Genomic DNA, 22,270 nt, shown 5'->3' with positions numbered 1-22,270 from the left:
CTCGCAGCTGTGTTTGCATCGCGTGTCAGATTCTAAAACCATTTGTGACACGAACTAACAGTAAAATGGGTTTCATGTGCGCCCCCAAAACTGAAAACGGACAAATCGGCAAGGCATGGGAAACAAATAGAGCCGAGATTGGGATTGGGTTAGAGCAATAAACGGATGCCTGAGGTTTAAAAACACAGTAGTTTGTGCAAACGTGAGGAAAGCCACTGGTCATGGCTGAAAAACAAATACTTTTTGTCTTAAAACAAACTCCCCTCTCTATAAAATATTTCCTGGAAGAATCGCTGGACGTTGAACCAAAGTCAGCAAACATTCAGGCAGACGTAAACAGCCATCCTTCACAAGTACCAGTGTTGTGGTTCAACACCAGCATTTTGAGTCATACGTGCTGCATTTCCGCGGCAATTAAACGTGTGACTTTGGGGAAAAAATTAGAAAAAATAAAAATAACATGACCTTTTCGTCACCTCAGTGGAGGTGTAGTCCCAGGCAGTCCAGGAGAAAACAGCTACTTCCTGCGTCTACCATTTCCTTCCAGAGGCTTCCAGAGGTGGCCAAAATTTGGAAAAGCCTTAAATTCTTCATTTCAGGTTTTTTTTTTTTTTTTTAATGGAGAGATGGACCACATAATGTTACACAAGTTAACATCCTCCTTTTTCAAATTTTCAATTTTCATTTAATTCTAATTAACCAATGATTTGATCAAATGAATGAAAAACGGGATCAATTTTTCACATTTCAAAAACTATAACTCCATTCATGTTGCCTTGTCGATAGAGCAAGCGAATTTAGATTTGTCAATAATTTGAAAAAAAAAAAAAAAAAAAAACAACAACAAGCCACGTCGCCCCAGACAATAGTATAGATTTGGGGGGGATTTTAATTGACAGTGGGGAATTTATCATTTTCATCAAACCTTAAATTAATTGTAAAATGTAGTTTCACCATTTTCTGTGAATAAATTGCTCAATTACATGTAACAAATATTACATCACTTTCACAGTTCCAGGTTAAATGCCCAAAAAAATCCAAATTCCTACTTTTGAATTTCAAAGTAGCAAAGAAACGAGGAAACAAAACAAAACAACACACACAAAACAAAACAAAACAAAAAACATGACATGACGAATGACAACACGACATTGGATGAAAATGGAGCGACACGGCCCAAAAAGAAAGCACAATGAGGAACGCCTGGAATAAACACGAGCGGCCGGAGGGAGCTGATTGCTCGACGTCACGAAACGGGGCTGTCCGAAACAGGTGCAGATAAAAAAGACAAGACATGGAGACCAATCTCGAAAAACAAGATCGAAACATGATGCGAAATGAAACAGAAGAAAGATCTGGCATGTTCCTTGCGACCGGGATCTGATTGATTGTAACAATTCCCTGCTACACACCTAGCTCAGCTCTCTCCTGGGCCACCTCGTGGAAACGCAGGAAAAACAAATGGAAGAGCCAACTGACAGGAAAGTCAAAGTCACTCAAGAGTGGATCATGACGGCGATTTTTCAGAAGACAAACCGCCGTTGTCAACTGGTTGTTAATACCAATGTCCGTTCTCCAAAACAGTGCGCGTTCCCTCCGGGTCACGAGAACGCAGAAGAATTGGCTTCCAAATGCAGATTCGATTTGGGAAAAAAAAGGAAAAGTGAGCCTTTCTGAAATAAATCACATGTATGCACTTTCCAAAAGTACTGGAACTGTGACGTGGATTTCTTCATTATAGCGGTAGATGGAAAACATTTGACTTTAACAGCAAAAGATGAATATGAGGAGAAAGATCGGCATTTGAGATTTTTGCTCCCCAGATATTTACATCTGGGTCTGATACACAACTTCTAACCGCCTTATTTCCTAAGAAACACCAATTTTTCCAGCATGACTAAGACTTTAGCTGCAAAAACCTGAACTACATCAAGCCTTATTTTAGTTCATATTTCCATCCTTTCACTTCAGAGTTTGAAATAAATGCTCTATAGCGTTTAAGTCTCGAGCGTGACTTGGCCACTCACAAGCCTTCCCCCCTCTCAGGGCCTGATGAACATCGTCGTTGTTGTTTCTGTTCTGTTTTGTGTCATTCTGAGACCACACGATGACGGACCTCGCGACCAATTTAAGCGCGTTTCTCTTCGAACTGGGAGCTCAAACGTTTCTGTCGGCTTCTGATCGGATCACGTGCCACATCAATGAATGACGCAGTCCCAGAAGGAAGCCGAGCAGGCCAAGCCGTGAGATCACTTCGAGTGAGTTTGACAGACCATTTTCACGAAGTTTAGATATCATAGTCTTAGTTGCCGTCGAATTTGTGTTTTTGCTCTGACCAGACGCGTCCGCGTCTGTATTTAATTCACCAGCATCCGAGCGGTCGTGGAATCGCCAACCATGAGTACTAACGCTCGAGGGGCCCATAGAACGGATACGTTGGTGGGCTTCTTAATGAAATCAAATGATGTTACGGATGCTGACTTTCCTTGATCGCTCTACCCCAACAACTCCTGTGGGTGATCTGTACTAGTTGGCCTCAGATGAGGTGTGTTTTCAAATTCCTCACAGTGATTGTCTGTGTTTTCAGGAAATTCAAGCAAGGAATGAAGACTTGGAAATGCTCGTCTCCCCCGGATTTATTTTTGGTTAGCTAAGATTTCACAACACGTGTGAAATGAGTACAAGTCGTTTCCCGCAACCTTCGCTTCTCTCCCAGTTTTTCATGTCGACACCATTCTTGTGTCATGTTCAATCAGAAGAGAAATCCGTGCCAAAGCAAGCAAAAAGGTAGACTAATCCTATCCTATCTTTAAAAAACGCGCTCAAAATCACTGGATGATTTACTGCGCAATATTAACAAAACTCTTATCATTGTCGTTGCGGTTTCAAATGTCCTACTGCAATGGTTTATATTGCTGTTTGGGTCACTTGTTCCTCAGGGTCACATATTTTCAATCATTGGGGAATAAAAAGCACACCAGTATTCATTTCGATGTTTTATGTGCTGACTTTCGAACTGTGCAGTACTGATAGCTGTGTAGGAGACTATTCTTGAGATGTCACAGTTTCCCGCTTGTTATCGAAGGTGTTGCGGATGTGATTTTCGGAGTTCGGCAGCGTTTACTATTGGAAGAGGGAAGGTTCAGGGAGAAGCGATAGGAGGGTCGACGACTTCAAAAACCTGGGCTCCACAATACGGAGCAATGGGGAATTTGGTAAGGAAGTGAAGAAACGGGTCCAAGCGGGGTGGAACAGTTGGCGGAAGGTGTCTGGTGTGCCATGTGACAGAAGAGTCCCCGCCAGGACGAAGGGCAAAGTTTATAAAACAGTGGCGAGGCCGGCCATGATGTACGGATGAGAGACCGAGTGGCACTGAAGAGACAACAGGAAGCGGAACTGGAGGTGGCAGAAATGAAGATGCTGAGGTTCTCGCTCGGAGTGAGCAGGTTGGAATCGGATTAGAAATGAGCTCATTAGAGGGACAGCCAAAGTTGGATGTTTAGGAGACAAGGTTAGAAGGAGCAGACTTCGATGGTTTGGACATGTTCAGAGGTGAGAGAGTGAGTATGTTGGTGGAAGGGTGCTGAGGATGGAGCTGCCAGGCAAAAGAGCAAAATAGAGGAAGACCAAAGAAAAGCTTGATGGGTGTTGTGAGGGAGGACATGAGGACACTGGAAGATGCACGAGACAGGCTTAGATGGAAAAAGATGACACGCTGTGGCGTTTACTATTGAACTTGGCCCTTCGTCGTCACCCTTCAAGTTTAGAAAGAAAGAAAGAAAGAAAGAAATCCTCACTTCAAGGAATTAGCGGCAAAGTAAATGACAAAACGACGACAGAAACCCTTTGATGGATTTCTGGTGACAAGTTATTCATCGTCTTCGCCGTATCCTCGAAGATCTGACTCGCTCGCCGTCATCGCATTTGGTCACGTGTCCCGTGGCCCTGATTTCATAGAAATAGGATTTAGAGAAGTTGCTGTCACTTGGCTCGACTGAGTCACAAATGCGAGTCAGGCAGCACTGACTCTTTTACGGCAGTGACCGCTGCAGTCACCCCACAATCTCGGGGTGTGAATCACGTACTTTATTAGGGAAAGCAACCCGAGCCACATGTAAACATTTAGCTTGTAATGTACATGTGTACTCATCAAGTAGGAATGCAGAGAAAGTCCGGAAAATGATGACGTGACTCACACATGCAAACTTGCGCGTTACAAATGTTATCAGGTTTTTTTTTTTTAGCTCCCATAACAATTTAATATTAAGTTATTTCAACTTTCAGCTGGTCCCATCAGGGTTTGCTATGGCGAGTTGCTCACACGATTAATTTACTTTCCTCAACAGATGCCGTTTCATTCTCAAAACAATCATCATCCCAACGTTTCCAGACGATACATGACATGGAAAAGCGCCGGGGTCTTCGGTTTAAGGCTCAGACGAGATGGAGGGCCTCAGACTTGTAGCAGTTTATAAGCATGATGTTGAACTTAGGAAGGCATGTTGTTGGCTCGGGTTGTTCTTCACAGCACGTCTCCCCGAGCAGCCAGCTATTGTCAGCAACACTAAAAGCCAGGACCATAAAAGAGCCGCTGAACCAAAATACACAGAATTTCAAATCCATAAATTCTTCGGCGGAAACTATATCCTGAAGTCTTCGAAGTTTTGAACAAATATTAGTCGAGGCCAAAAGAAACTCGTGTCTTGCTCTATCAGTGATATCACGAGCATGAGGCCTGACTTGTTTTCTAGCTATTGTATCTCTAAAAGACATGAAATGAGGTTAATTATGAGGTTCAGCTCTGAGCAAAAGAAACAAACAAGAAGTGACGAATGACCGACAGGCCTGTATCGTTTCCTCTCAGAAGATAAACCGGATCGGTCCATGACTGTAAACAAAAAAACGTTTTGGCATTTCCCAGCTCATTTGCGTGTAGTTGCCATTTTCTTTTGGTTTTTGGTTTTGTTTTGGGTTGTTTTTTTTTTTTGTGTGTGCTTGCAAAAATAAATACAAGCCTACGAAATGCCAAGCATAGCAAAGGCTCCGAAACAATGGTTCCGATTGTTGTGTTTCAATGTCGTTATTTCCAGAGCCGATCCCAAAGGAAGCACTTGACTATGATGAAGTTGTTTTCTTTCCCTTGATTTTGTCAAAGTCTTATTGCGCCGCGGAGGCTCGTGCACACGGATGTCCCTGGAAATACCTCAAAAGGAGAGTTGAAGTCATCTCAGGAAAAAAATAAATAAATCAAAATTCTAGATCAGTCTTCTTCCTGCGCTTCGGGCCAAAAACATGTGGCACTAACCGCACTCTCTTCCCTAACTTCCCTTCTCTGCCCTTCTGTAATTAGGACTCGATTCTTTTTCTTTTTTTTTAATTAGCTCCCTTTCCCTGTTTTCCATTTTCAGTTCCACCAACTTCTCTAATCACGACCGTGTCCCATATTTAGAAACCGGAGTTTGTCCGTTCACGCGTTTTCTGTGAAACGCACGTCGGCGTCGGTCCGAGGCACGTAAAAAAAAAGTTTCTTGATCTGACGACATTTCGGTCCGATATAAAAAGAAAAACAGAAGACCGAGTCTTCCTTGGATGGGTTTCAATATCAGTGCAGGACATGGCGAACACACAGCAAAAAAATATGGAACCAATTTCCACTAAACTATGCGGAGGGGTGTGGCACGGGCCAAAGAAGAAATACAATTTTACAGCTGTCTTTTTTTTTTTTTTTTTTTTTTCATACTATCATTGTGAAAATCCGAGTATGACTCTTGACACTTTCTTCCCCTTCGTCTTTGGGCTTTTGTCAACCTCTATCAAATCTAATTTGCCTTCAGGCCACCGTCAGGATCGCATTATCCACCGCAACTCTCAACTTACACCCATCCATTTTCTATCTTTTCTCCGTGGTCGGCTGTCAGTAGCGGGGGCGACTTAACACGTTTGATTCTCTTATTAACAGCGGAAAATGCAAACAAATGCAGATTCTTCTGGATCCCGGGATGTTTTTCCAGCTCTCTTTCATTTTTACACCGAGCTCAGCCTATTCGGTCTGTCACACCAGTTCTTAAGTTGGATAATTGTTAACTGCTCGACTGTGTCAATCCTATTTTGAGCCAGTGCCGTTTGTCAGTCGTGGGAAGTAGCCGAGTACAAAAGTTACTGTGCTTGAGTCTATTTCTCACTATTTATTTTTCTGATGACATTTTACTTTTCAGCCCTTACATTTGAAATCAGATTTGCGTACTTTTAATCTTTATGAAATAGGCATCCGTCTTCTTCTTCTTTTCCTTTCGGCTTGTCCCGTTAGGGATCGCCACAGCGTGTCATCTTTTTCCATCTCAGCCTATCTCGTGCATCCTCCTCCCTAACACCCACAGTCTTCATGTCCTCCCTCACCACATCCATCAACCTTTTCTTTTGGTCTTCCTCTCTCTCTTTTGCCTGGCAGCTCCATCCTCAGCCCCCTTTGACCAACATACTCACTCTCTCGCCTCTGGACATGTCCAAACCATCCAAGTCTGCCCTCTCAAACCTTGCCTCCAAAACGTCCAACTTTGGCTGTCCCTCTAATGAGCTCATTTCTAATTCTATCCAAGCGAGAACCTCAACATCTTCATTTCTGCTACCTCCAGTTCTGCTTCCTGTTGTTTCTTCAGTGCCACCGTCTCTAATCCGTACGTCATGGCCGGCCTCATCGCTGTTTTATAAACTTTGCCCTTCGTCCCAGCAGAGACTCTTCTATGACATAACCCACCAGACACCTTCCGCCAACTGTTCCAACCTGCTTGGACCCGTTTCTTCGCTCCTTTACTACACTCACCATTGCTCTGGATCGTTGACCCCAAGTATTTGAAGTCGTCCACCCTCGCTATCTCTTCTCCCAGGAGTCTCACTCTTCCCCCTCCGCCCCTCTCATTCACGCACATATATTCTGTTTTACTTTGGCTAATCTTCATTTCTCTCCTTTCCAGCGTGTGTCTCCATCTTTCTAATTGTTCCTCCGCCTGCTCCCTGCTTTCACTGCAGATCACAATATCATCTGCGAACATCATGGTCCAAGGGGATCCCAGTCTGACCTCATCTGTCAGCCTATCCATTACCACCGCAAAACAGGAAGGGGCTCGGCGCGGATCCCTGATGCAGTCCCACCTCCACCTTAAATTCTTTTGTCACACCTAGGGCACACCTCACCATCGTTCTGCTGCCATCATACATGTCCTGTACTATTTTAACATACTTCTCTGCCACACCAGACTTACGCATGCAGTACCACAGTTCCTCTCTTGGTACACTGTCATAGGCTTTCTCTAGATCCACAAAGACATAGTGTAGCTCCTTCTGACATTCTCTGTACTTTTCAATTTGCATCCTCGAGGCAAATAATGCATCTGTGGTACTCTTTCTTTCTGGGCATGAAACCATACTGTTGCTCGCAGATACTGATTTCTGTCCGGAGTCTACCCTCCACTACTCTTTCCCATAGCTTCATTGTGCGTGAAATAGGCATCTGTACATGACTAAAAACAATGTGAAAAAAGACCGCTTTTGAGATCGGTATTGATCGAGATCAATCTCTTCTTATGAGGCAGGAAAAAGAAAAACAGGAACAACAGTGACTTGGAGAAACGTAAACCAGGGAGCATTAATGACAACTACAACAGATTTAGAAAAGCAAGCTATGCCCGTTATTTTTAATGGGATTTAACATTTTTGAATAAAGGTCATATTCTAGTTAGACGATAGTAATTGGAGGTCAAATATGATGGAGAAATGTATTAAATACAGAGTAGCTTGTAAATTTGCTGTTAAAAGTTCTGAGCTGAGAGGAATGCCAGAATCTGCAGAGTGTTGTTTGAAAGGAGTGACAAGGAGCTGATAGGCCCATGTCAACAAAAGCGTTTTCTGACTTTATCTGCTCGTTAGCGCCGCAACTAAACTCTTCTTACGTCTGTCGCCAGGCGCGCATTAGCACAGAGGAGGCGACGTTCATGTACAAGATCCTTTAGCCCACGATGGCAAGACACTCCGCCGGGTTTTTCTTATTTTGTGTTACGGCGGCATTCACCTGCGCTTCCTCGTCTCCCGAAGTCTGCAGCCGCTCGCTCATACCCGGAGCAAAAGGTAAACGCCACTACATTGTTTGCTTTCGTCAGACAAAAGAGCTCAACTGGAACACTTTTGTTGGGTAACGGCACTATAAACGGGGATTCGGCTGTGCAAATGCTTTTCCATTCCGGACTAACTGCTGGCTTTTTTTTTGTTTTTTTATACGCGAGGCTTGTGTCTCGCAATTGGGTCGACTTGTTAATGCCAGCGTGCGGTCAATTGAAAGACGGAATGGAAAATTCAGAGGAAACACCGAGAATCATTTTGGAGCCCTTTATAGCGTCGATGAGAAAGGTACCCAGCATGGAGTGTCCTGTCGTTTAACAGCCAGCCGACTCCTGCGCCGCAGTCTTTCGGGAGGGAATGCCTTCTGCGTTTTACAACATCCAGTAGCTTATTCCCCTGTTGATTCAGACAGAGCCAATAAAACACACACCAGGCGAAGTTAAGCAGCACTTTTTCCCCTACTTTTGTGCCAAGAGGACACTGATGTGATGTGCGGTGACGTGGCGAGAGTGCGTGAGGAAGCGAAGACCTGCTTGTGTGTGCGGTACCGCTGGGAAATTGAAACTGTCGTGCATTTATTTGGGCAAGATGCTCAATCTTAAGACACAATGACTGCAGAATTCATCGCATGGCACGTCCTAGTTTATGTATTCTAACGGAGATCTGATGTGTGATTCAGGGTTTTGCGGAGGGCACTGCTAGCGGACTTTTTCAATCTCGGACTTCGTGTTACTTTATTATGGAAGTAAATTAGTGCCACCAGGGTTTGAATGTGAAATGCCACAGAAAACGGGATTTGAATTTGAAATGTTAAGTGATCACATTTTCAATAGTTGCTTTAATTCGCTGTCTAAAATTCACCGTCTGCGCCGCCAGGCGAGGTTACTTCAGGTCAGAACCGAACACCCGGCCGATCCAGTTCCGCTTTCTTAGTACGTGACGTCACGTGGCTAAGAAAGCCACGCCAATTGACAACTAACGTGCACCGAGCCTGAACTAATTACATAGTATGGCATCATTCTAGTATGAATAATTCTTTTCAGTGTACAGAAAAAAAAAATACCAAACTAAACTCAAGTCAGTCTCCATATGGCGCCGTTCAAAGATGTTTGTTGCTATCCTGCCTCTGCCCGGCACCAAGGTTACAAAGTGTCCTTGGCAGCTACATCAGACATCCCGTGCAGCCAAAACCTCTCCTGTACACCTCATTTTTTGGTTTTTGACTCAAAAAATGATGTCATAATTATTAGTTCAATGGAACCTTTGCTTTTCAAATAAAAAAAAAAAAAATAGGCTTGGACTATTTTTTTTGGTTGGTTGTTTAACATGATATTAAAAGTTGCTCACAGTTCCATCCCTCAAGTTTGGATTTTGGCTCAGTCACCAATGATGTGATGCGCCCTATTGACGACAATAGTTCGGTTCCAAACCCGACCAAGCAAGAGGCGACATTGGTGAAGTGGCAACGACGTATTTTTGGATTGTTAATACATATTTTAAAGCATGTGGGAACCTCCGAGACTTTTATTAGTCTTCCGCAAAGTCCTGTTATCCCGTACTATACTCTTACTCTGTCTACATGCAGTACTCTTAATCACTTTATAAAACACTCACAAAATTACGGAGCCCCGAAAGAGACATTGAAAAAAAAAAACAAACTAACTGCTTTCTCATTGTAATGACTGACTTACTCGTTGCATATAATAAGTAACTCATTACAAATAATGAATAACTCACTCATTACAAATAATGAGTAACTTACTCATTACAAATAATAAGTAACTTATTCATTGCAATGAGTAACTTACTCATTATAATGAGTCATTGTAACTCATGAGTAAGTTACTCACGACAATGACCGTGTTGAAAAACGACTACCTATGGGTCGCAGCTTATTTACCTGCTAGCGGTCGCTTCCTGAATAAGGAATAAGGGTCTTTTATACATGTACACATGCAATGGACAAGTTAATTATTACAATGGAAAAAGTTCTCTCGTTACAATGAGAAAGTTTCTCATTACAATAAGAAAGTTACTCATTACAATGAGAAACCATTTTTTCCCCCCCAATGTCCCTTTAGGGGCTCCTTACAAAATATTGCACAGTCATATTTTTTTTTTACACTTTTAATATTTTAGGCTAGGAAGCATTTATTTTAGTGACCGATTTAGTTAATTACCGTAATTCCCTGCTTACAAAGTGCGCCTGGTTACAATCCTCACCGAGTACATTTGTACAGGAACTACCCTTTGGTACTGCAGCTGTGTAAAAGCAAATGCCCACATTGAAACCCACATTGAAACACAAGATATTTACAAAGAAAGATGGTACACAGAAAGAGTTTAACGCTCACGCCGTGCTAATGCTAGTGTGAACACCTGCACCACGCTAAAGCTAGTGCTAACGCTAGCACCACGGTAGTGCTAATGCCAACAGGGCTGGTTAAAATAAAACTTACCGGTAAATATCACTGAGACATGCCAGTAACACAGCAGCGACACGCGAGCACAGCGCTAACAGGACCGATAAAAGTCACTTCCTCTGCACATACATTCCGCCGGTCTCATTCTTACCTTTTCCGCTTGATTGCCCCCTTGCGACCATTAGAAAAAATGCACAGATGAGCTGCATCACTACATAAACCAAAGGCTTGAAAGCGTGTGAAAAAAGTCGCGGCTTGAAGGCCGGAATTTACGGTATATGGAACATGTATCAAAAAAATCTGCACTCAAACTCCTATGATCTGTCAATTTATGCACGAGATGGATAATTTTTTTTTTTTTCTGCAACCCATTAAACCCGCCATAGGTGACCTGTGATACAGCGAGGGAACACGCTACGCTATGAAACATCATCCCTGCCTTGCTTCTTTTGTCACTCTTCCCATCTACGCAGGAGACCAAGGTGACCTTGGGAATGAAGGAGATGAGGGCGGAATCGGGAAGAACGGACCACCAGGACATCCAGGTAGCCCAAACCGCTTGACGTTTCGCCTTCAAATTTCTCATCTTGACACTAAAATTCATTACAAAATCTAATTCTGTACAATAGAACCTATTCCGTTGGATCCGAACAGTCTTGATACCAGACGGAAAAAGACAGCCACGAGTCCAAAACAATGTCGCGATGTTTCCATTCGACCTGAGTGCATTTCACGCGTCGAAATCTGTAAGGAATGGGACTTTGCTTTCGGCGAAGAGGTGGAGCACGCTTGCCTTTGCGAGCCAGCGAGGACGGCTTGCGACACGGCAGGGGCATGTGAAACGGGTGGGTGTTAAACTCCGCAACGCTGCCCCAGCGTTGGGTAATTCCCTTACTCACAGTTGCCGCTCGTCCCAGCGAAACTACCTTAAAAGGTGCAAAAATTGCTCGCTCAACTTGACATTTATACACTGACGGCAAAAGGTGGAGGAAATGCAAGTTTTCATGGGACGTGTACACAACTTGTTCACACACCAAACCAAAGTTTTTTTTTTTTTCAAATCTTAAGGCCTCAATTCACCTTGAGAATGACCCTCAAGGTCTTTAAAATGCCAGAAACACATTAAACAACATTGCGATATTTTTTCATGACGAACTTTAAAAAGAATTTGGCAAATACATTTATGTATAATACACAATCGCTGTGGGGCAGCACGTTGGCTCACCTGGAATGTGTTGGCCTCACGGTTCTGAGGTCTCAGGTTCAATCCCGGACCTCCCAGTGTGGAGTTTGCATGTTCTCCCCGCGCCTGCGTGGCTTTTCTCCGGGCACTCCGGTTTCCTCCCACATCCCAAAAACATGCAACATGAATTGCCCCTAGGTGTGATTGTGAGTGCGGCTCTTGGTCTCGATGTGGCCCGCGATTGGCTGGCAACCAGTTCAGGGTGTACCCCGCCTCCTGCCCGTTGACTGCTGGGATAGCCTCCAGCAATCGCGTGACACTCGTGAGGATAAGTGGCTAAAATGGATGGATGGATGGACACAATCAGTGTGTTTTGTATAATATCTTAAAATAGCCCATATGGTTGAATCTTCATATATACTGGGTGAAACCTCTTGAGTTTTGTAAAAAAAAAAAAAAAAAAACACGGCTACGGTTTGATTAATATTGTCACGTCACAATTATTCAATTAACATTAGCAATAGTTAGTTTCCAAGAATGTGGTTATTTTACACCTGAGAGGAGCATCATTTTACATAAACAACAGGACATAATAAGAATAAATATCCTTTAAATAGGGCAGCATGGTGGAACAACTGTAGAACTTTGGCCTCACAGTTCTGAGACCGGGGTTCGAATCCCTGCCCATGCCTGCGTGGGTTTTCTCCAGGCACTCTGGTTTCCTCCCAAATCCCATTAATTGGAGAGTCTAAATTGCCCCTAGGTGTGATTGTGAGTGTGACTGTTGTCTGCCTCCATGTGCCCTGCGATTGGCTGGCAACCAGTTTGTGAGGATAAGCGGCTCAGAAAATGGATGGATGGATATCCTTGAAATGCAGCTTTTCTATTGGAACCTCATGGATTGGGCAAGCATACCGAATGTGGTCAGCGACTGTCGGGTTGTTTCTCCCCACAAATCTTCATTGAGTAATCTCGTAAATGGAAGTACTCAATGTAAACATAATAATTCAGTCCGGATTGACTCAAGCGTTGCCAGCCGTGACAGTCCCCGTGGGTACACGTATTTGCTACAGCGCCGACACAACCCGCAACATCTCCGCTGCACTACGTCAAGCGCTGGACAGATGAGGCACAAATTCCCCTTTTTAATTGAGGAGATTTTACAGGAACACGTGGCTTGATTTTGGAATGTTAAGAAGGACTCAAGGACAGCTAATGCCCTGGAAACAAAAACAAATGCGTTGCTCTCGGTTTAATCACGTCAACAAACAGCGGTGGCCGTTTACCCCCCACATTTACGTTCAAGCGAGGCGAAATTGAGCTGCGAATTTGTTATTGTGGGAGTTCATTGCCTGTGATCTGGAAGCCAGCAGCGAATAAAAGCACATAAAAATGGAGGATTTTGCTAGAAGCCACTTCGTCACCCAACGGAGAATCTACAATCGAGGGATTTTAATCGAGGCTTGAAAATTTCCCCCCCTAGCGCCTGCGCGACTGCATTTTACTAACTCAAATATGTCTTTGCGATGAAAAATGAGGCCTTCCAGCTCTTTATCCTCCGGCAGCTGCGCGGGGAATCCAGACGTTAAGCCAGTTGGAGGGTTTGGCCATTATAAAAAAGCAGCAAGAGCGATAGGAGCAAGCGTTATCTGAAAGACGGATGAACGGTTGAACTGGCTGCTGTCGGCACGCACGGGCAAAACGGCATTCGTCAACTATAAACACGGGGAAAACGCAACAACACGTCCATTTTCTCCCTCCCTGCGCAGAACAATTCAAATCTCCGCGCTTCACTCAGGGCTTCATTGTAATGTGCAGCCAGAAAGATACATTGTAGTTGTAGTTACACATTTACAAGCATGTGTGTGTCTTTGACATACTTGGCAACAACAACAAAAAATATTCTTATTCAGATTCCGACATATTTCATAGTATTTAGTAGTTATAGCTGTTATGCATTTTCATTTGACTGCATACCTCTCGGTCATATGTCTTACAAATCATCAAGAAACATAAACTTGTAAAACTGGCAAACTTTATGAGCGTATGTGTGCGTGTGCATGTGTGTGTGTGTGTGTGTGTGTGCCACTTCTCGCCTATAGCAACAGCCCTCTCCAATGTGTCACATTTTATTTCAAATGCGATTAATTTCCAGCGGAATAGTTTACAGAGCAGCGGTAGGCCAAACTTTGCACACGCGCACATTTTAAACTCTTTCGTATGAATGAATCCAAATCGAATCCAAATGACTCCTTTGCGGAGGATAATCAAGTTTATCTTGCCAATAATTTGTTGTGTATTTTGAAATTGATACTAAAACAGGGGCACGGTGGATCAGCTGGTATAGCGTTGGCCTCAAAGTTCTGAGGATCCGGGTTCGATCCCGGCCCTCCCAGCGTGGAGTTTGCATCTTCTCCCCATCCGTGCCTGCGTGGGTTTTCTCCGGGCACTCCGGTTTCCTCCCACATCCCAAAAACATGCAACAAGAATTGGACACTAAATTGTCCCTAGGTGTGATTGTGAGTGCAACTGTCTCGATATGCCCTGCGATTGGCTGGCGACCAGTTCAGGGTGTACCCCGCCTCCTGCCCGATGACAGCTGGGATAGGCTCCAGCACTCCCCACGACACTCGTGAGGATAAGTGGCAAAAGTAAATGGATAATAAAAATTCCTTTATAAAACACACATTTCCTAATGAGTCCAATTAAACATAAGCTATTTAAAAAAAAATGGGTAGTAAATAATGATAAATTCAAAATTTCGTTGTCCTGCATCTAAGATGCACAAAAATGATGAGGGACGCATAAAGCATAAATCTCTGTCCACAGAAGCACCGCATTACTTAGCTACGTTTGTGTGTGCGTGCGTGCTTGAAACAAATCGTTATCCACCAAAAGTAAGTAAAAGTCCTGTCCTGGTGCAAGCCAATCCGAGCAACAGTAAATTATAGTTTATATATGATAATAGAAGTTTATAATATGATAGTGAAAAGGTGCCAGCATGTGATTGTCTCTTCTTTGGTCTGTGCCTCACCAGTAACACGTATGTTCCATGAAAATGTATTCCTATTTTTAGTTATTACGTATCCCCAGACATCCAATAAAAAATAAAAGCACACACACATAAAAATACAACAATGAGAGTGTGGTGACAAATAACGGGTCGTTCGTCCAAATGTGATGATACTCGACATACTGGCAGGAATACACAAAAAGAAACAAATTGTGTTGTAAATGATATTTCATTGTGTTAAAGTCGTTCAAAGATGAGCAAAATACATCCATCTTGTTCTCTCCTTCTTTTTCTGCCTTTCCAGGGACATCGGGAGAGGCGGGGCTGAAGGGCGACGTTGGTCACATGGGAAAGACGGGACCCGACGGGGAACAAGGTACGACTCGGCGAAGTTCTTGGTATCTATCCTATGTGTGCAGTATTTAATTCAGTGTTTGTAGTAACCTCTGTGCCGTAATCCCCAGCAGTTTTATGTAAAATTAAAAATGCACTTTCCATTGACTGGCTACCACATTAAATGCACCAGTGCAATTATTTAATAGAGATCCGCTAAGGAGAGCTATTGGAAAAATATGCCTTCATGAACGATCCTGACACTGTCTAAAATACAGTATTAACCATGGTTCTTCATCAAGTTCACGCCACGTGTTTTTCGCAGATTGGCCCGCGTATCTCAACATCTCGCCGGCGAGCCACGATCGGTTGCTTGCGTCCTCTGCACACTTGTGCAGTCATATCTGAGTTCATCTACTTTATTTATGACAGCTATGTACATATAATGACAGGCACAGCAATTAAATGCTCTTCCATTAGATGGCAGAATGTACATTTAATCTCTGGTTAACAGGATAAATAGAAGAATATTAGCTTTTTTTGTTCAGCTAGACATGCCCAGACTTCACACTAGATAAATAAATCAATTTGTGAGTGAGTGAGTGAGTGAGTGAGTGAGTGAGTGAGTGAGTGAGTGAGTGAGTGAGTGAGTGAGTGAGTGAGTGAGTGAGTGAGTGAGTGAGTGAGTGAGTGAGTGAGTGAGTGAGTGAGTGAGTGAGCGAGCGAGCGAGTGAGTGAGCGAGTGAGCGAGATGGGATCATCACTGAACTACAATTCTTTTTGTAAATTTTCAGGTTTTATTTATCTGGTTCTGTGCTTTGAGATTTGCCAAATTTAAAATGTATTCCTTGTCTCAAAAAAGATGGGCGGCAGTATTAGTAGTGTCACAGGTGTCAAACTCAAGGAACAGGGGCCAGATCTGGCCCGCCGCATCATTTGGCGTGGCCCGCGTAAGCAAATCATTTGCATCAAATTCCATCATTTGTGTTCAAATCTGGATAAAAATTTCAAATCATCATATGAAATAAATATTGAGATATTGCAATATTTTTTTTTTCATTACCAAACACCTTTGGGTGGACGACTTCAAATACTTGGGGTCAACGATCCAGAGTGAGGGTGAGTGTGGTAAGGAAGTGAAGAAACGGGTCCAAGCGAGGTTTAACAGTTGGCGGAAGGTGTCTGGTGTTCTATGTGACAGAAGAGTCTCCGCTAGGATGAAGGGCAAAGTTTATAAAACAGCGGTGAGGCCGGCCATGATGTACGGATGAGAGACCGAGTGTCACTGAAGAGACAACAGGAAGGAGAACTGGAGGTGGCAGAAATGAAGATGCTGAGGTGCTCGCTCGGAGTCAGCAGGCAGAAATGAGCTCATTAGAGGGAAAGCCAAAGTTGGATCTTTTGGAGACAAGAGAGAGCAGACTTTGACGGTTTCAACACATCCAGAGGCGAGAGAGTGAGTACATTGGTAGAAGGGTGCTGAGGGTGGAGCCCCCAGGCAAAAAAGCGGGAGGAAGACTAAAGAAAAGGTTGATGGATGTTGTGAGGGAAGTCACGAAGACTGGGGGTGCTACAGAGGAAGATGCACGAGATAGGCTGAGATGGAAAAAGATGACACGCTGTGGCGACCCCTAACAGGACAAGCCGAAAGGAAAAGAAAAAGAAGACCTTTTTACAGTAACTTGAACAATGCTATTATGCTTGACTTCCAATTTGAAAATTGAATATGGATTTCCAAAATATGTTCTATTGAATACAACAAGGTGTTAATTATATGAGTGTTGTAGTTTTCAATGTGGCAGCACAGCGGTTCAGAAGTTAGCTCATCTGCCTCATTGTTCGGAGCTTGAGGGTTGTCGTGCATGGAGGGACTTTCTCTCGCTTCCTCTCACATTTCATAAGCATGCACGCGAGGTTCCTTGAAGACTCTCGCTTGTCCAGATATTGTGAATATGAGTATCAATGCCCGTTTGTCTATGTGGGCGCTGCGATTGGTTGCCGACCAGTCCAGAGTCCGCTCTGCCGCTCACTCAAAATCACCCGGGAGAGAATCCGGATCACCCGCGACCCTGAACGGGATAAGCGGTAAAGAAGATCAACATTTTTCAATGACATAGAACTGTATTGCATCGTGGGTTTTTTTGGTTTTTTTTTGGTTGTTTGTTTTTTTTAAATGTGGGTGTACCTAATGTTGTGGCCACAGAACGGAGTTTCCGAAGCTACTTAACAGCACGACAGAAAACAAAAAAACAGTACACGAGTGTTTCAAATTTTTGTTACACTTCTGAGGTAATCACTTGGAGTAATAAATGATCTCCCATTGCTGCGTTTCCTCCCTGTGTGGTAGATATTTATTTTTAACGAGTTCCACTATTGCCATGCCTTTGTGAGGAACCACTTTTCTCCACAACCATTAATTTTAATATTCTTCCAGGAAGTGTGGCTTTGTCCCGTGAAAACAGCGAGGTCACAGATCGCTAAACACTTGACACAAAAACAAGTCGTTTTCACAAGCGTCGTCGTTGCCTTGCAGGGGAAAAACACTGACCCGGAACTCGGATTTTCATTCTGACACAGTTAAGTTCTCAAGTAGAGGAGAACCTCCAAAGAGGAGTTGGAACCATCAACTTGTGTGATGTCAGGTTATCAGCAAATCTTAAGAAAAAAGATCATTTTCAGGGAAAACAATTGGTAAACTGACGCAGGGAATATTGCATAAAAGAACAGAACGGGTCATTTGTGGAAGTCCATACTAGGCCCTCCCCCTCCTCAATCTAAAGAATTTCCCTCATCTTTATTTTTGCTTTTTTTTGGGGATGCCAAAATGATAAAATAAAAATAAAATTAAAAAAAAAACAGAATAAAGGGATGCTGCAGGTGGGATGATAACCATAACGCCTGGAATGAACGCACTGCAAAATGGGAGAGGCTCTGGATAGATAGATAGATAGATATAGATAGATAGATAGATAGATAGATAGATAGATAGATAGATAGATAGATAGATAGATAGATAGATAGATAGATAGATAGATATAGATAGATAGATAGATAGATAGTAGATAGATAGATAGATAGATAGATAGATAGATAGATAGATAGATAGATAGATAGCCTGCTGAGTACAGTATACAATTACTTATATCATAATGTTGTTGTTATAAGTAATTGTATACTGTCTATATGGTCAACTTTTTTGCTCTGGGAATATCTTTAAAATGTCACGAGGTGTAATGTTAATAATAAATGATAAATCCTACTCTCAAAAGCTTTGGCACCCCAATTGGGAATGATTACTCTAATTATTACTTATTACCTTGAGTGAAAATGGTTTTGCTTGGACTAAACATTATGAGATCGTACAGTATACCCTCAGTGTTGTTAACTTCATAATCATGAAAATTTAAAATTATACAGATTAGTGTGATATCCCCATCTGTTGGTGATATTGTACAAGCACAACAAAATTCCTCTGCGACCGAAATGATCGGCATACTGTAGTTCCGGGCTCCTATAAATCCATCCATCCATTTTCTTTACCGCTTATCCTCGCGAGGGTCGCCGGGCGTGGCGCCTATCCCGGCTGTCAACGGGCAGGAGGTCGGGGTACACCCTGAACTGGTTGCCAGCCAATCGCAGGGCACATGGAGACAAACAGCCACACTCATGATCGCACCTAGGGGCAATTTAAGAGTGTCCAATTAATGTTGCATGTTTTTGGGATGTGGGAGGAAACCGGAGTGGCCACCCGGAGAAAACCCACGCAGGCACGGGGAGAACATGCAAACTCCACACAGGTGGGGCCGGAGTCGAACCCGGGTCCTCAGAACTGTGAGGCCAACACTTTTAACAGCTGCACCAGCGTGCCGCCCTCCTATAATTGTCCAAAGTAATTTGTTGTTAAAATTGAATTATTTGTATTTAATTATATATCGCGATTACTGGAATGACCGGAAAAACTTCAGAGATTAAAAAATAAGAAACTACGCTTGTTATTTATTTGTAGTGTTGGTTTTTTTGGTGTTGGTATTATGATTATTATCCATTTATGTGTCATGTATTTCTCTGTAGGGGACAAGGGGGATACAGGCTTGGATGGGCCCTCTGGTTTGAAGGGGGTAACAGGTAGGGCTCGGAAATGGAGCAATTGATGGTCTTCTGTCCTCGTGGAGTTGTTTTGTGTTGAAACTACACCGTCACCAAACCTTTGTGGTACTTTCAAATCAAAAGCCTGAGCAGAGATTAGCCAAATTCAGGCTTAGTCCAGTCTGAAAGGAGGTGATTCCGCTCAAATATCTTGCACTCGATCAATTAGGCACGACGTGTGACTGTGGAAAATACAGGAGGGTGTTGGGACAGATGGACGTCTTTGTGGGCAAGCTGAGGAACGCTCTCAAGTTTGTCAAGAAGAGTGAGTGTGCCGGACTTACCGCTCGCGCAAAGCGTAAAAAATTAATCACTCCACTCTTATCCAGTCATGTTGGGACTGACGGAAAGTGATGAGCGCTACTACCTGCTGGTGAAGGAGGCCAAAAACTTCAAGGAGGCCTCAACGAACTGCAAGCTGAGAGGCGGCGCCTTGGCCGTGCCCAACACCGTCAACAGCAACCGGCTCGTGGCGGATTATGTCAGTCAGTCCGGACTCAGCAGGGTTTACGTCGGCTTCCGGCCGAACATCACCGACACCCTCGCGGTATGTACACGCTTACACTACAGTGGAACAAGTCACAATGGATAGGTGTCCAATGACGTCACCACCACCCTTAGACCAATCGGATAAATTAACGATAGAAAAAAAACTAAACGCTTCACCTATCATCTATGACACACAACATGGCGTAATTGGAAAGTCCAATATACCGTAATTCCCGGCCTACGGAGCGCACCTGGTTATAAGCCTCACCGAGTACGTTTGTAGAGGAAATACCATTTGGTACATACATACGCCGCAGCTGTGTAAAAGCCGCAAGTGTCCACATTGAAACCCACATTGGAACATGAGATATTTACAAAGAAAGACGGTACACAGAAAGAGTTTAACGCTAGTGCTGCCGCGCTAATGCTAACGATAGCGCTGCGCTAACGGGCCCAGTTAAGAAAAAACACACTGGTAAAAGTCACTGAGACACGGCAGTAACACGCTAACAGGGCCGGCCAGGTAAAAATCACTTCCTCGGCACATATATTCCACCGGTCTCACTGTTACCTTTTCCGCTTGAGTGCCCCCTTGTGGCCGTTGGAAAAAAATGCACAAATTAGCCACATCACCGCATAAAGCCCAGGGTTGAAAGCGTGTGAAAAAAGTGGCGGTTTAAAGCCGGAAATTACGATAATGGCGATATTCTCTGCAAATATGGCACCGAGGGCAATAAGGCAAGGCATGGACATTGAACTTAAGTCATTTTTCTACCAATTTTCATGAGGTTTATTTTTGTCTCCTCAGCGCCAAAGTGTGTGCTATCGATTAGAGAGAGAAAAGTGCCCAAATGATTCCGACCTGTGAAAGATTAGTCCAAATTCCCTCGTTGCAATTTTACCCTGTTGTGAGCCACTGCATGCACCACAACGTGCCGGGCTGGCATCGTGTTTCTTTCCGTTTTCCAGCTCCATATTTACAATTACCGTACTCACATGCAGGCCTAAATGTTAAAGGTTAAGGGGCAAAAGTCACCGCTTGAAACAGATGGTTAATTAATATCATGCATGTACTGTGGATGTTGGTATTGCCTGTGCGTGAAGATGCTCAGTATTGGTTTTTCCTATTCGTCAGCAAAATGGAGGAAACAGTTCCGGGGATGCAGATTCCATCCCACCTTCCGACTTTGCTTCCGACGATCTGACTTCGGCCAGCCGCAACGCGAGCTGCGTGGAGCTGCTCAGCACGGGGACGTGGAATCGCGTGCCGTGTGACACCGCCATGTTTTTCATCTGTGAGTTTCCAAAAGGCAGGATAAGAAGAGGAGGACGGGGAGGCGCCGTCGACTCGACACCTTGAGTTATTGATCAGACTTCCATGCAAGTACATGCAATAAATGACGTACTTAGACTTGTCTCCGTTTGAAATGTCATGTCGGAAAATACATACATAAACATTTATGTAGTTTTACACGCCACGTTAATGCACAAAGTGTGAATGTATTCTCTTCTGAGAAGTCCGAGTCGCCCTAGAAAAGTTGACGTCGCTCCCACTCTGGGTGGAATGTTATTAGGAAGCCCACCTGAGTTCTACGCAAGACATGCACTGCTGCAACGTGATTGGCTCCTACGCAAATGTAACAAGATGATTATACAAGATTTGTATAAAGTGAAAACAAAACGAGGTTCAAAATGGAGCTAGATTTGGGGTTAACGGTTTATTATCGGTGACGATTAGCATTAGGGTGCGCTAATGCCACTAATACTCAAGTCACATTTTTTTGTCGGGCGTGTCCTACCGAAATACGATGACGTGTATTTTCCCCTTGAGTCCAGGTAGAAATTGGAGGAAGCACTCTCAGAAACTGAAGTCTGGGCGAGTTATTTTATTCAGAAGTGTCACAGCTGTGAGGAATCCGTATAACACGCCCAAAACTATTCCGCTGTCCGTTTCTTAAATCATTCCTCCTGACCTCCTGGGTGCGGACAGAAGGTTCCCCTCCCCCCTGTTTCGCCGGTCATCTTTCACATCACCTATGCCGCATCCACATCCCCCCCCCCCCCCTCCTTCCTGGCTCCAGGATGTCTGTGGGCCTTGTATACTTGGTTGCGATAAACAAATAAATGCAGATTTGGAACCAGAACCAGAACCTCTGGCGATAACCCCAGGTCATCACCTATGAGGTGGTTGACTGTGCCAGCCTCTAATGGGCCATAGAATTCCTTCGAAGTGGACTCACTCGGGGAGTTTGTCCAGCTTACTAGCTAAAATCAGATCTTAATTCACCTCACTCAGGTTTTATCTTAGGTAATTCAAAAATACACAACATATTTATCTCAAATAGTGCCAAAATTCACAGCGGATTTGCACGTTTTCCTTGGAGAGATTGTCGGCAGTACGCATTCCCAAAAACTGAAATAGGCTGGGATAGATTTCGGTTACCTCCAACCCAAACGAGGACTCACACGATAAAAAAATAGATGGATGGAAGTAATTGCACATTTTAACCAAATGTTTTGATGCAAAATATGAATGTTACTAAATCTCATCCACAACACTGTCATTAATTC

The 22,270-nt window shown here is 43.6% G+C and overlaps 1 protein-coding gene across 3 annotated transcripts; it reads left to right on the top strand.

The window, feature by feature from the left end:
* The first annotated feature begins 7,921 nt into the window (after positions 1 to 7,921).
* Positions 7,922 to 21,078, top strand: colec10 (collectin sub-family member 10 (C-type lectin)). Of its 3 annotated transcripts, none has more exons than XM_061820896.1 (7): positions 7,922 to 8,121; positions 11,009 to 11,080; positions 15,036 to 15,107; positions 19,136 to 19,189; positions 19,380 to 19,475; positions 19,540 to 19,757; positions 20,835 to 21,078. In XM_061820896.1, exons 1-7 carry the CDS (start codon positions 8,013 to 8,015, stop codon positions 21,057 to 21,059), a joined length of 846 nt encoding a protein of 281 aa, XP_061676880.1. In that variant the 5' UTR covers positions 7,922 to 8,012; the 3' UTR covers positions 21,060 to 21,078. The 3 variants fall into 3 exon arrangements, with proteins under 3 accessions (XP_061676880.1, XP_061676881.1, XP_061676882.1); XM_061820897.1 differs by having other exon boundaries at positions 7,993 to 8,121; positions 10,922 to 11,080; XM_061820898.1 differs by lacking the exons at positions 7,922 to 8,121; positions 11,009 to 11,080; positions 15,036 to 15,107 and adding an exon at positions 15,119 to 17,149.
* Positions 21,079 to 22,270: the final 1,192 nt, after the last annotated feature.

The sequence above is a fragment of the Syngnathoides biaculeatus genome, chromosome 5, assembly GCF_019802595.1.
Source record: "Syngnathoides biaculeatus isolate LvHL_M chromosome 5, ASM1980259v1, whole genome shotgun sequence".
In the NCBI taxonomy this organism is placed as follows: Eukaryota; Metazoa; Chordata; class Actinopteri; order Syngnathiformes; family Syngnathidae; genus Syngnathoides; species Syngnathoides biaculeatus.
This window is presented reverse-complemented; position numbering and strand designations above follow the sequence as displayed.

Bases quoted from the DNA above. Each gene is read 5' to 3' on its own strand.
- colec10 (XM_061820896.1), top strand. From the start codon at position 8,013: ATGGCAAGACACTCCGCCGGGTTTTTCTTATTTTGTGTTACGGCGGCA. The intron at 8,122-11,008 runs GTAAACGCCACT...CCATCTACGCAG, and splicing joins GCTCATACCCGGAGCAAAAG to GAGACCAAGGTGACCTTGGG. The intron at 19,476-19,539 runs GTGAGTGTGCCG...ACTCTTATCCAG, and splicing joins TCTCAAGTTTGTCAAGAAGA to TCATGTTGGGACTGACGGAA.